This window comes from Centruroides sculpturatus, unplaced genomic scaffold, assembly GCF_000671375.1.
Source record: "Centruroides sculpturatus isolate CEXI.00-Female unplaced genomic scaffold, Cexi_2.0 scaffold104, whole genome shotgun sequence".
Lineage (NCBI taxonomy): Eukaryota > Metazoa > Arthropoda > Arachnida > Scorpiones > Buthidae > Centruroides > Centruroides sculpturatus.
Genome location: NW_019384379.1, coordinates 597,461 through 613,438, shown reverse-complemented (window position 1 = coordinate 613,438; position 15,978 = coordinate 597,461). Strand labels below are relative to the sequence as shown.

General features: G+C 28.5%; 1 protein-coding gene across 1 annotated transcript in view; it reads left to right on the top strand.

The window, feature by feature from the left end:
* LOC111617828 (PAX3- and PAX7-binding protein 1-like) overlaps positions 1–15,978 on the top strand; it is an 89,403-nt gene that overhangs the window by 18,779 nt on the left and 54,646 nt on the right. The window contains exons 3-5 of the mRNA XM_023359139.1: positions 7,503–7,614; positions 11,794–11,923; positions 15,092–15,213. Coding sequence (XP_023214907.1) covers positions 7,503–7,614; positions 11,794–11,923; positions 15,092–15,213 — 364 coding nt within the window. The remainder of the gene's footprint in view (positions 1–7,502; positions 7,615–11,793; positions 11,924–15,091; positions 15,214–15,978) is intronic.

The window sequence follows — 15,978 nt, the reverse complement described above, 5'->3', positions numbered from 1 at the left end:
TAAACATTTGGTTGATGTTGCTTGCAGTTTCCACTGCTTTATATTCTATTTTGAATTCATACAATAAAAGTGCTTAAATTTGCTTTTTTTTTCCATTTTTTAATTTGACAATATAAATAAACAAGAATAAACATTGTATACTGGCACGATGAAGTAACCGTTTAACCAACCCTTGGCAAGTTTTCCAAGTGTTGGTTAAACGGTCACTTCATCATGCCAGTATACAATACATCATAAACAACAACATGGTTTTGATAACAACAAGAATAAACATGAAAACAAAACGATTAGCATAAATCAGAAGAGGGCAGTTTGTGCTTTAAAATGATATATTACATTAATATAATTAAATAAAATTTTAGCTAAAATAAAATAATAGTGTCAAACTTTAAAATAATGGAAACTGTAATTATTTTTGTGCCAATCTAATAATTGGGATGAAATTTGAAAAAATTGTAGACCTATAAATTTCCACTGTCATCTGTATGTTTGTCCATTCATTTGTCTGTGTTTTCTTAATCTCAAGAATGGAGTTAGTTAGATGAAAGATGAGACCAGATATGGAAACCTTTGGCAGGATGCCCTGATTAACTATATACGAACTTCTTCAGAAGCCATGTTATTTCAATTCAAAAATTTTCCCCTGAAAGGAATTAGATAGATGATCAGCTCTATATGACTCTACTGCTAACAGGAAAAGTATGTACTGGGTTAAGCCACTAGTAATTTGAGGTGGAGAGCATATATTTTAAATTTAAAAAAATTATTAAAAATTGCAGCCTGGCATTGTGATGATGTCACAATAAATAATTGCTCCTTACTTTTAAATTGTTGTTGGTAGCTGTTTTGATTTACAAGGAGCAGTTGAAAAGTTTCCAGAATTTATCTACAGTTAGAAAATGCAATATAAGATAAGGTTATGCATTTCTGTGGCAGAAAGATCAGCATGTCTATTTGCAGTGTGATAATACTCATGCAACTTTAGACTTGCACAGTTGTTACTATAGTGTTTTTGTTGAGTGTGACTGCTTATCATTCGGCACAATATCCTAGTTCACACGGCGTGCAAACATCAAGGTTATGTGCAAATTGGGGAAAACTGCTGCAGAGATGCTGTCATCTCTGCAGCAAGTTTACGAGGAAGTGGCCCAAGTGGTGTGGACAGTGCATCATGACAGTGCACTGATTCACACATTGCTTATTGTGAAGCAATTCCTCACTGACAAAAGCATTACTGTCATCATCCAGTCACCTTACTCTCCAGATCTTGCTTTCAGTGACTTTTGGCTGTTCCCTACTTTCAAAATGGACCTCAAAGGGACGCGTTTTGCAAGCAGGGAGGGACATCATATCAAATACGATGGCCTAATTCCGGAAGATTCCAAAGGAAGCATGACATGCCTGCTTTCAACAGTGGCAAAATTGATGGAACAAGCGTGTTTGCGTGGGAGGGGCTACTTTGAAGGTGATTAGGTTTGCATTACCATATCTCAAGCCACTACAGTGCAGGATCACAATTCCGGGAACTTTTTGACTGTCCCTTGTATTTTGTTAATTGTGTTTGCTAACTTAATTTTGGATACTTAATTTGAATAGTGTATTTCCATTTAGGAAAATTAACGATAGTAATTAAATTTTTTTATTTCCAAATTTTCTATATTAAAGAAAGTAAATGTGTATAAATTTTAAAGTGAAAGAAATTGGACCTCACGCTGATCAATAGATAAGCAAGAAACGAGAAAATTATCATCCAGGCGTTAAACAACATACAAGTATCGCTATAAACAGCTAGTGCTTTCGACAAAACTATTTTCGTCGTCTTCAGGCAGATGAAATTGGTTAATATCCTTTTATTGAATAATGATTTCGAACTACTCTAACGGCAAAACAGCTTTGGAATAAAACTAAAAATGGAACTAAATACAGAGAACTTGAATAATACATGCGTGGTGCCAATGTGCATGTGCAAAAAAATTTTTTTTTTATGATAATTTTCTTGTTTCTTGCTTATAAATTTTAAAGAATTTCATTTATAAATTATCAGAAAATTTGTTAGGTCTATTCTCAATTGTATACATTCACTCACCTATTCCATCAAATTATTCCTTTCTCAATATGAATAATTTTTGAGATTTATAAATAAATATAAATAGAATAAATTAAAATAATATAGAAATATTAATAATATTTCTAAATAGAAATAAATCATACATTTCAAACTAGTAGTAGACTTTTCTTATCATTACAGTTACCTTTTTCTTTCTGATATTTTGTTTTGATCCCACAAAATTTTGTTTCATCATTTTTATTTTTATTTCTAATGCAAACTTTTCATTATTCTCAAGAGATTAATTTTTAATAACTTAACATAGATGAATTTAAATATCTTTTTTGTGTTAAAAGTTCTACATCCATAACTTGAATTTACATTTTTAATACAATTCATCTTAAAACTAACTAGTTTAAAAGTTTCAGCCCTTAGATATTTTCAAAAATTTATTTCTCAAGTTGTTATACTTTCAAATTATTCTTACCATTTACCTGCAAATTCCATTAAACTCAGTATCATAAACATCTCAACTATGAATATACTGTTTACTTAAGGAAACTGAAAAATATTTATTTCAGACATGCTTTTGGCTTTCTTGAAGACATTGTTGAAAGGCAATAATTGAGGATGGCTTCAAAAAAGCCAAAAATGTTTCTAAAATAAATATTTTTCAGCTGCTTTGAGAACTGATATATGTTCTTTAGTGATGCGTGATACAAAGACAAAATGGCATTTTGGTAGTAGTCACCATTCACAATCTGGTTTTTTTACACAATATGCAATTCTGTCTTGCCATATTGGGAAATTCCTCAGCTACCATGGTCTTTATGGAAAATTAGGACATTTGGAGATGCAGTGCAAATTCTCATGTTTTGCATTAAGCTTTAGATAAGGTTTGATGATAGATATTTGACTTTCATTTGTAAAAAGTAAATGGTCATTGCAGACTTTTAAGAATAACTTCAGCATACTTCTTTTTTTTTTAATCTAATGCAAATTGCTACGCTATCAGCAATATTTTTCTTACTTACAAGGAGACCCTACGGCAGTGTTTCTCAACCTCTAACGAATCGTCGCCCCCCCTTCAATGTAGTATTGCACCTTCAATAAAACCATTACGTAGTATTGCCCCCTTCACTTCAAAATTTCGATGCCGAGGGTGAAGGCTAATGCCAAATTCGTACTGCATCAAATAGACTTGTGACTAGTATAATGTTATTTGTTTAATTATTGTACGATATAACGAATAAAATATGTAATTATTCTTAATATAATGTTTTACTATATCTCCCAGAAAACTGTTTTTTTCCTCCCCAAAATATAAATTGTTACAAATCGCCCCCTCAACATGAAAAAACGCCCACATGGGGCGATATCGCCCCGTTGAGAAACACTGCCCTACGGCTTTGGGGAAACGGATTTTGATGATCTGTGGTGTAGAGGTAGTACACCATGTGAGTGTACTATCTGTAGAATACTAAAGTGCAATACTCAAATATAATCGAGAAAAACGAACTTAAAGTTTCTTTAGCACTTTATATAAAAATTATACGTTCTTCCATTTGAGTGTCCCATGGCTGAGTGGTAACGTTCCTGTCTCATACGCTTGAGTTCCCAGGTTCGATTCTCGTGTATACTTTTTTTTTAATTCATAAATACTTATAATGTAGTAGAGTATCGATTATCCAACTCAATTGGGGACTCGGGTTGGTCGGATAACTGAAAAGAATGAAAAAAATACATTATTTGTATAGTATATTAGTATATCCCATGTAATTAGTATATTAGTATATCACTCTTAACCTACTTCGCGTTGAATTTAATTGCAACATTTATAAATTTTTTTCATTCAACACATTCAATGTATTATTGTATAATTCTGTGCCTATCAACATAGCATTATCAGATAGTGTATCAGAAGATGTTATCGCAATTAAATTATTTTCGAAAAGTAAACTCATAATACACTACTACATCTTTTAGCCGCTGCTTCGATACCTCACTGTATAAAGAGTTATCATTAACAGTTTTTTCGTCACAATGTGAAGAACTTGCTTCTCTTGATGACATTTTTTTAATTATAAAATAATTATTCAAAATAAATTTCACTGCACAAATACGTCTATTCGTGTCGAAATTCAGAAACAAACTGTTAAAGAGTGAGTGAAAAAGAACTCCAATAGAAAAAACGCTCCTAGTGAGAATTAGATCGGTCAACGTTAGTGATAACAATTAGATGGGAAAGTTGACACATAGGTGTCAAGAATGCACTGTTATTGTCAACAAAAGTAAAAAAATATTAGACTTGGAATAGTAGAAATTAAATTAAAATAAATGAATGAGTAAATAAATAAATACAGTAGAGCATTGATTATCCGACCCCCAATTAACCGTCACATCAGTTAACCGACCGTTCTAGTCGGCAAATTTCAAATGTCTGCTAGTGATGTGGCGCTACAATATTTGGGTATGTCTTGGCTACTTTAATATTATTTTTGTTAAATTTTTGTGTGTTTTAGCTGGCAACACTAGCTTGACCATGAAAGGGAGGCCAGTATTTAAACGAGACTTAATTTTCTAATTATCAGTGGTTGTTTGTTTTGTGAGCAATAAAATAATTTAAAAATAATTTTTAACGATACAATAGTGACGATTATTATTTAAAAAAAAAAATTGTTATGCTTAACATCGATGAAAATTCAACACGAAGTAGGTTAAGAGTGATATACTAATTACATGGGATATACTAATATACTATACAAATAATGTATTTTTTTTCATTCTTTTCAGTTATCCGATTTTTTCAGTTATCCGATTTTTTCAGTTATTCGACCAACCCGAGTCCCCAATTGAGTTGGATAATCGATGCTATACTGTACATTATAAGTATTTATGAATTAAAAAAAAAAAAGTATACATGAGAATCGAACCTGGGAACTCAAGCATATGAGTCAGGAACGTTACCACTCAGCCACGGGACACTCAAATGGAGGAACATATAATTTATATATAAAGTGCTAAAAAAACTTTAAGTTCGTTTTTCTTGATTATATTTGAGTATTGCACTTTAGTAGAGTAGTACACCATGTGAGTGTACTACCTCTACACCAAAGATCATCAAAATCTGTTTCCTCAAAGCCGTAGGATCTCCTTGTTAGTAATGGTTTGATGTTTGGTTTGTAGGCAATACATTCTCATGATATTGGTGTGATGTAGCATCTGACTGTCATGACACCAACTGTTTTTCCCTTTTGTCAAGTAATCAGGATAATAAGTTTTATAGATAGATATCACTAATTCAATTAATAATTCAATCAATAAAATTAATATATATATATAAAATAGATAAAAACAGGAGAAAAGAACAAGAAAAAGTTTGTGCACCATTGTATAAAAGTTGAACTTATATACAATGGACTACACACAATTGTCTTTATCTTTCATCATTTGTAGGATCTTATTTTTGGATATGGTAAAAATTTTTGTAGTTTTCTCATACTTTTCTTGTCCTGTATGTCATCCTTTTGTCTTATCCACCTCTGTACAACATAATTTCCTACATTCTATTTTTCTATTATTTTGGCAATACTGAATTTTTTGTTGGTGCAAATTTTGAATTTTAATTTGTTAAATATTTTGCTGAAACCATTACTTTTAAGAAACCCTAGAAACAGCAACCAAAATTAGCAGATACTCCTTTCTTTTTTTTTTAATATGGCTTTGTTACAGAGCTACAGAAAAATAAAACTTAAGAAATGCATGATTATTTTTCTTCTTTTTCAGTAGTTTTATCCAGAAAAGACCAACCAGCTACGTGGAGAAACAGTAATTTGTTTATAGAGTGCTAACACTATGCATACATATAAAATTCTGTTAAAATTGGCTCAATATCATTTGGAAGTTTGTGCACAGTTAAAATATAGAGTTGTCCAAACAAAAGATGATGATTCTCAAATAATGAAGGGTCTGAAACCTTTGGATCACCCTGTAAATTACTATTCAATATGTTACAAATCTTTTGAATCTAATAGTGATATTGCACTCATTTTTGAATTGGAACCTATCAATAAGCTGATATATTAATGTGAATATATTAATAAGTCAATTATTGGTTTGTTTTTCTATAATGTCACCTATTTATCATGTATGGTCAGTGCCAAAACTTTATAATGTGTAGTGTCATATCCGGCCCTCTACATAGTTTACTCTAGTGTGCAAAGATATTTTAAGCATCAGTCAAATAATTTTTAAAAAATTAGGTTTTTATAAATTATATAATAACTCCCCTCAACATGAAAAAACGCCCACATGGGGCGATATCGCCCCGTTGAGAAACACTGCCCTACGGCTTTGGGGAAACGGATTTTGATGATCTGTGGTGTAGAGGTAGTACACCATGTGAGTGTACTATCTGTAGAATACTAAAGTGCAATACTCAAATATAATCGAGAAAAACGAACTTAAAGTTTCTTTAGCACTTTATATAAAAATTATACGTTCTTCCATTTGAGTGTCCCATGGCTGAGTGGTAACGTTCCTGTCTCATACGCTTGAGTTCCCAGGTTCGATTCTCGTGTANTAAATACGCACGTCGTCTTCAGGCAATTCAAAAACGAATAGAGAATTCGAACCATACATTTAAATTTAAACATTAAGGATATTAGCCGTTTTTTGAATATAACTATTATAAATAAGATTTAAATTTTAGAACTAAAAACATTTTAAAATATTTAAAATTGGTACGCATGCGTTTTAAAACAAATAAACTTCGATATCAAAATAATTCTTATATTTGAATTATTTGAATCAAATAATTCTTGATGTTTCAAGTTCAGGAGAGGAATGTTTCATATCATTTTTACATAAAGTGACATACATACATTAGATGAGACACTTATTTTTTATATATTTGGGCTATATTAAAATACTTGTAGTCTGCTTGCCTATGAGTTATGTGCAATTTTCCCATTGATTGAAAAGTTTGGACACTACTGATTTATTGTATCAATTCATCTAAACTATGTAAGAAGATATGAATTAAATACTTGATGTCTGATGGAAAGTCAAAGATTTTAAATGCTAAATTAGTTTAAAATTTAATTATTTTAATGATATAATCATTTAATTATTACAAAAAAGAATGAAAAGAAAATCTTCTAAAAACATTTAGCGTCTTTTATTGTATTTTGAATGTAATATTCTGATGTACTGTACATTTACCATTTGAATTTTTTTAATATACATATAGTTTTATGTTCATTAGTAATACTTTTCTTTAATATTTCTAATTAGAGAAGTTGTATTATTACAGTGTTGTGGCAGTGTTGAGAATTGTATTAACTAGTAAATTATTGTATATCAAGCTTAAAATATTATTTATATGCAATTTTGTTGTCTATGATTGATTGTACGAAAAGAAAACATTTATTTTATTATATGTATTGTTTTTTAGGATTCTATGGATATATTAAATGGTGAAGATGCTGAAGATATGGAAATAGATTCAGAGAATGAAGACAATGAAAAAAATAAGCTATTCCATCCTTTCAAAAATGTTCTAAAAAGTAAGATAAAATTAATGATTTTGAAATTAAATAATTTAATATTAAAAATAGTGAAATTTTTAATTGATTCTTATTTAAATTTGCATTATTAATTACAAATATAAATAATTTTTTAAATGAAAATATATAAAACAAAATATATATTAAAAACATAATTTAGTTAGCTTAATTATAGTTATCAAAATATTATAATTATAATTATCAAAATATTGTATCTAAATATTTTTAAGAAAACCTTCTTAAAATATTTTAATTAAAATTTATATACGTAGTTATGACATAGCTTAATGTTTTTAAGACAAGATAAATTAAAAAATTTTAACAACATATATAAAATAATTTATTAGAAAGTTTAAATAAATAACTAAAAATCATACAGTATAAAGAAAAACATTTTCTTTAATGTTTCATAATGTAGAAAGTTTAAAAAAGTTTGTTTAGAGATATAAATCTAAAATCATATTAATAATGGATATTGTTGTTTTCATAATTTTACAGATGATGATAAATCAAAATTGAAATAGAAAAGAATAATTTAATGCAAATTGCTTTGAAAGCAAGTTTTTGTTAGGAACTATTTTATAATTTTACCTTTAATCTCATTCCATAGGAGCTCGTAAGTCAGTATAAAATATTAGAAAAGTCTTTTCCAACTAGGGATTGATAGTTTCCAGCAAGTTTTCTCAAGACTGTTTTAAATATATAAACAAATTGTACATGTATGACAATTCTCATCATAAGCAGTATCTTGCCATATTCTTGATTGTTGTATAATATTATATAACGAGATATTTTAATCGAGTAATAATAATAAAATTTTTAAAAACATATTTATTTTATTACAAATTTATTGCATTTGTTGCTGTTTTATATTGTAATTCTTAAGTTTTCTTGGAACTGATAGCTGGACTATGGACCACACTGAGAAATATTGCATTAGGATAAACAGAAGAGAATATGTACAGTACATTAGAGATATAAATCTAAAATCATATTAATAATGGATATTGTTAAAGTACATAAAGATACATAAAGATTGTTAAAGTACATAAAGTACATAAGATACTGATTCTTCGTTTACTATAAATATAAGGATAATTTTTATAATATGAAATTGTTGGAAGATTGGAGATGACGTATGAAAAGATGACAAATAAAATTATTTCGACTAAAATATTTTAAAATTAATATATTAACTTATGGATTATGAGAAAGTTATGTTGGAAGAGATTTGTCTCATTATTGATAAAAACAATATCCCAATCATAAAGTATTAAATTTTTAAGGATATTAGAATAAGATAATTTAATAATAAGTCAAACTTAAGATTGTTCAGAGAATATATATAAGAAGAATGAATTACTACAGTTTTATTAAGAATGGCATATTATGAAAAAAAACCATTACTTGAGGCTATAAACAATAATAGAATATGAATATTTAGATTAAGAACTTATTTAAGAAATTCATATTTAAAAAGTTTTTAATTATATTTTCATTTATTATGTCTTTGGTAAAATGTTTTATGTACAAAATAATGGAACATCAATATGTAAAAAATTATGAAAATATGTAGAGATTGATTTACATGGAAATGAATAATAAATAATGTGGAAGATATCAATGTACATTGATTATATGATGTACTTTTTTAATATAATATTGTTCATAGAGATGTAAAATAAGAAGAGAGATTAAGATAGTGAAAAGGGATTTCATCAAATTAGGTCTGTTTTTAAATTGATCAGAGTTTTAATTGAGTTTTTCTTTGGTTGCAGTGAACTGATTTAAATTTCTTGAATCAATTCAGATTATGAGAACTATTAAGTTCAAATTTGATAGAAAAAAATTATTTAATACAAAAGTTGAAATAATTATTTATTTAAATTTAATTTTAATGAACTAAATAATGTTTATAGAATAAGACTCCACATATTAAGAGGCTTTGATAATTTTGTTTTATTTTGAAGTCATCAAAAAATTGAAATACAAGTCAACAATGACATTTTACAATATTTTGAAGACATTGTATATACAAATTTTCATCATTAGTATGAATAAAAAAAGTCTTATTCAAATCATTATTTATGTTAATATCATTATGGATCTAATAATTTAAATATTATAAATAATAAATAAATAGAACAACGTCATTGAAAACTTACCATGTATGATCAAATACGTGGTAATGTTTAATTTTGAATAAAACATGAAAATTATTATTTAAAAAGTTTAAAAGTTGATTTTGATTGTAATTCAATATTATGTCCATAATGACAGTAATGGATATGAGAAACTCCTTCTTGATTCTTATGATATTATTTTGGATATCCAAGTTGCTACACTACCATCTGATTTTGTTATCAAATTTTATTTGGTGACAGTTTTGCCATATTAACATTATATAGATTATTTAAACTTCTTGTTTATGTATCAAATTTGAACTAATAATGATATTTAATCCCCTTTGTAATAACATTTGTAATATCAAATAATAAAGATTGATTGATTGGATGATTGAATGATTGATATTATTCCCATAAGTAGCGATTTCAAACCTTAATTAGATCAGATTAAAATAATCAAATTAAAACCAGAACATATTCAAGAATTCAGTTTTAATTATTTGTTTTTATCAAACTATAGAATTTTAAGAACAGAGAAAATCATTTTTAGAGTTTTGCTTTTCAGTTAAATAAAGCAAGTGAGGAAATTGAATCACTGAAAATGTTTTTAATTTCAATAAATTAATGTTACAATAAGTTGCATTTTCTTTATTTGAAAATTTATTTAAAACATTATAATAATATGAGGGCTGTTCGGAAAGTTCGCGGCCTTGCCTATATGCGGCGCTGCGATCAATTTAATTTTTGGCGGGAATAATTCAGCCATCTTTGCTAAAGATACGATACCAATTTCCGCTTGATTTGTCAAAAAGTTTTGCCACGACAGCTTAGCAGATAGTCAGTGTGCACATGCTTTGTCAAAAATGGAGAAGACGGAGACTTGTGCGGTCATAAAATACCTGACGAAAAAAGGGTTGACTCCATCTCAAATCAAAGCTGACATGGATGAAGTTTTAGGAGAGTCTGCTCCTTCGTACACCACTGTGAAAAAATGGACAGCCCTTTTTAAATCTGGCAGAGAAAGTGTGGAAGATGACCCTCGCAGCGGACGGCCGTCAACTGCTGTCACTGAAGAAAACATCGACAAAGTTCACGATTTGGTATTAGCAGATCGCCGTTTGAAAACGCGTGAGATAGCTGAGACAACAGGCATCTCTGTCGACCGAGTGCACCACATCCTAACCGAAGATTTGGGTATGACGAAGGTCTCAGCAAGGTGGGTGCCGCATCTGCTGACCGCCGAGCAAAAACGTGTTCGCACTTTGATGTCAAAGGAGTGTTTGGACTTCTACCAGAAAAACCCACAGGATTTCTTGCGTCGGTTTGTGACTACTGACGAAACGTGGATCCATTACTACACTCCTGAAACAAAAGAACAGTCGAAGCAATGGAAACACCACAGTTCGCCACCACCAAAGAAGGCAAAGACAGTTCCATCAGCGGGTAAAGTGATGGCCTCGGTTTTTTGGGATGCTAAAGGCATCATCTTTATTGACTACCTAGAAAGAGGAAAGACCATTAATGCTGTCTATTACTGTGAACTTTTGGAAAAACTGAAGAAAGAAATCGAAGAAAAGAGGCCACACTTGAAGAAGAAAAAAGTTCTGTTCCACCACGATAATGCACCTGCACATTCCGCCAGAATCACTGAACAAAAGATAAACGAACTTCGCTTCCAATTAGTTCCACATCCACCGTACTCACCTGATTTGGCCCCCAGTGACTTCCACCTTTTTCCAAACCTAAAAAAATTCTTGGCTGGAAAGAGATTCCACTCAAATGACGAAGTCATCTCTGAAGTGAACGAGTATTTTGCACACCTTGACAAATCGACCTATTGTGATGGCATAAAAAAAGCTAGAACATCGCTGGAATAAGTGCATTGCTAACAGAGGAGATTACATTGAAAAATAAAAAAAGTTTTAACATTATTTTGTTTGTTTTTCTATGTGAGGCCGCGAACTTTCCGAACAGCCCTCGTAAACTATAGAAATAAACAGAATTATCAATAATTAAAATTTTGATTGCCTGATTTTTGTATTTTCTGATATAGGTGGTGTTATACCTGATGCTGCAACAATATATGCTGTAAAAAAACATAGACAAATGGCCAGAGAAATGGGTGATTTTGTTGCTCTTGATGATACAAAAAGAGTTCAAGAAACAAAGTCAAGATTGATTAGGTAAATTTTATTAATATGCTTTGAGAGATATCTCAATTGTTATAAGAAGAATTATGTCTAATTTTAGATTTTCATCAGTGTTGTAAATGTTTAAAATTATAATTTTTAATATCAGGCTTATTTAGAACAATGTTGTTCTAAATAAGTCTGATAACAATAGAATTAATGTAGGACTTTAGAGACACCAATAACAATGTTTGAAATAATTTCTGTCATTCTGCATATTTAGTGAATTTTAAATTTAGATTGGCTATAAATTACTTGGGCAAAAAGTAATGATAGCAAAGATTAATATTTAGATTATAGCTGATCTTACCTGTTTTCACTGGGTACAAGAATTGGTCCCCCTCTTCCGAGACTAACTAGAGAATTTTTAGATGGGTCTAAAAGTATGTTTGATTTCCTGCAAAAACACAAAAACTGCATCTAAAATATTACAGTAGAAACCGAGTTTTTCAGGGTAATCCTTAACCTTCCCTTGCAGGGAGGAACAATTTGCTGAACAATTTCTGTTATATGATCGTTGCTATGCTATTTTCGAACAGTGAATATTCAGTTTGATGTGATATGCTATATTATATCATTTGTTATATAACATCATCTGCATTTTCATTAACCTGTTTTATGCTGTTCCCGAAAATATTCATGTTGACCTCATTGATCTGCATGGGCGATCCTGAAAATTTTCATGTTTACACCGGGACGTTTTTGATACTAGATGTCACTATGCTTCACAATTTTTATATTAAAACAAACTTAAAATATAATTTTTTTTGTTTCTATATTATTTAATATATTTATTTTGTTTGTGCAACATAAAAAAATAATTTTTAACGATACAGTAAACACAATTATTATTTAAAAAAAATTTTAGGCTTAACATCGATAAAAATTCAACATGGCGTCACAGGCAACTAATAAAAATTTCAACATCAAATAGGTTAATAAAAATAATTTTATCTTGAATTAGCAGTATAAATCATTTTGTTTCAGGAAATAGATTATCTATGAGCATTTGCATTGAATAGTATATACATCGAATAGTACATAATATTATTTAGTGCTTAACATTGAATAGTCAGAAGAAAGCTCAAATAAACTAAAAATTTAATTTAAATTTAAGAAGAAAATTATCACCAAAAACCAACCACTTTTAACAAGTAGATGTTATACAATAGCTTTGTGAATTTTTTTTACCCTTTAATGGTTATTTTATTATCTTAGCAGTACTAAGCTCTTGCTAATATTTTTTCAGGCAAAATATTAACAAGGTGAGCTGAATAAATAAAAAAACAATCAAAGAAGTTAGAGTTTCCAATAATTAGAACTTTTTTTAAACATAAAATATTAACATTGTGATTGCCTGAATTCAAATCAAAATAATTTGGATCATATCAAATTTGTAGTTGAAAAAAGAAAGTACAAAATATGATGTTTACTGTTGGGTATATATATATATATATATTAAACAAGATCGAATACGTGGTAATGTTTAATTTTGAATAAAACATGAAAATTATTATTTAAAAAACAAACCTTTAAATTGGGTAGATTGTTAGTGACAAAACATAACTTGAATTATTAATTTGACTATTTTTATCACATACAATAAAGGAGAAGAAAATGAAATGGAAAATGAAGAAGCAGATGAACTTGAACGCTGGGAACGTGAACAGATTCGTAAAGGTGTGAGCATGACTCAGGTGAGAAGAATTGAAGATATTTTATATATATATATTTAAAAATAGTGACATATTTTAAATCTTCACAAATTACACCTAAATTCTTGGTCATTTATGGTGAAGTTGTATTTATTTTAAATCTTCTGAAACTTGAGAATTGTCAATAATACAGTGGTGCTTCGTATAACGTAGGCCTCGAATAACGGACACTGCAAACAACGGACTTTTAGTTTGGCCGTTACGTGACTCGAACAACAGACTTTCCGTTTGGCAGTTACGTGAGGCGAACAACAAACTTTCTGCGAACAAGTGTGAATGATATTTTCACTCTTTTGCCGTTGCCAATGACAATCTGCTATTTTTATAATATATTAGGGTTATTAGAATATATTATTAGTATATCTGAAGTACAGAGCTCCCGTTGGGATTTGGCTTGCTCCCTTGTTTATTACGTACATCACCTCAGTGCAGGGTATTTACATTTATTCAAGTGTTGTGCAAATCACGGCTTCTAAAAAAACAGAAAGGTGATTTCAATTGAAACAATGCAAGAAATCATCAGAAGGAGTGAAAGTTGACANTCATTGATCTGCATGGGCGATCCTGAAAATTTTCATGTTTACACCGGGACGTTTTTGATACTAGATGTCACTATGCTTCACAATTTTTATATTAAAACAAACTTAAAATATAATTTTTTTTGTTTCTATATTATTTAATATATTTATTTTGTTTGTGCAACATAAAAAAATAAATTTTTACGATACAGTAAACACAATTATTATTTTAAAAAAATTTTAGGCTTAACATCGATAAAAATTCAACATGGCGTCACAGGCAACTAATAAAAATTTCAACATCAAATAGGTTAATAAAAATAATTTTATCTTGAATTAGCAGTATAAATCATTTTGTTTCAGGAAATAGATTATCTATGAGCATTTGCATTGAATAGTATATACATCGAATAGTACATAATATTATTTAGTGCTTAACATTGAATAGTCAGAAGAAAGCTCAAATAAACTAAAAATTTAATTTAAATTTAAGAAGAAAATTATCACCAAAAACCAACCACTTTTAACAAGTAGATGTTATACAATAGCTTTGTGAATTTTTTTTACCCTTTAATGGTTATTTTATTATCTTAGCAGTACTAAGCTCTTGCTAATATTTTTTCAGGCAAAATATTAACAAGGTGAGCTGAATAAATAAAAAAACAATCAAAGAAGTTAGAGTTTCCAATAATTAGAACTTTTTTTAAACATAAAATATTAACATTGTGATTGCCTGAATTCAAATCAAAATAATTTGGATCATATCAAATTTGTAGTTGAAAAAAGAAAGTACAAAATATGATGTTTACTGTTGGGTATATATATATATATATATTAAACAAGATTGCTTTTCATTAAAAGTTTTTTTTCAATTACATGCCTGATTTTAAAAATATTTATTATATTTACATGCATTATTATTTTTACAGAGATGATGATAATGATCGTAGTGATGAAGATGAAGGTGAGGAAGGACGAATAAGTTTTACTGTTAATGTTGCTGCAGTTGAAAGACAAAAAGCAAGAGAAGCATTTTTATCTGCTCAAGAAAGTAAGAGTGCAAATTATGAAATATACATAATAGATACAATTAATAAGAATAACATTAATAACAATTAATAACAAATATTTATAATAATTTTAATGAATTATAACTCACACAAATAAATAATATATATATATATTTATAAGTTATTAATTTATAAAGTTATAAGAACTGTATATATATATATATATATAGTTCTTATAACTTTTAAGATAAGCAACATCTTCAAGTAGTTTGCATATACAATAGATTATGATGTTTAGAGTAGCTGACATGCAGGTTTGCTTACAAGTTTTTAATAAAAATATAACTTGTGAATTTATAAAATCATATAAAACATTGCAGTATGAAATTGATACAAAAGGAATATAAATATTTTTAAAATATCATTTATGGTATAATTAAAATCACAAATTTAAACAAAATTCAGATGGTGAATTGATATCTTTAACAAAAGTAAAATTGTTATCAGAATGACAGAGAAGTGTACTCTAGTCTTCACATATGAAGTTTTAACAATGTTTTAATTATTTTTCCATATTTAATATATTAATGATTCACATCAATGTAAACCATAGTATAAATTTATAAAAATGCAGAAAATGAAACAAAAAACAAATTAAGATAACATAAGTCAAATTAAGTCATTTATTTAATGTTGAAAAACTAATGGTTATTCATAAATTTTAACAATCAAAACTAAAAATTCTGAATCTTGTTAAAAATTAAGTCTTATTTATTACATATACATAATTACAAAAATATTATTAT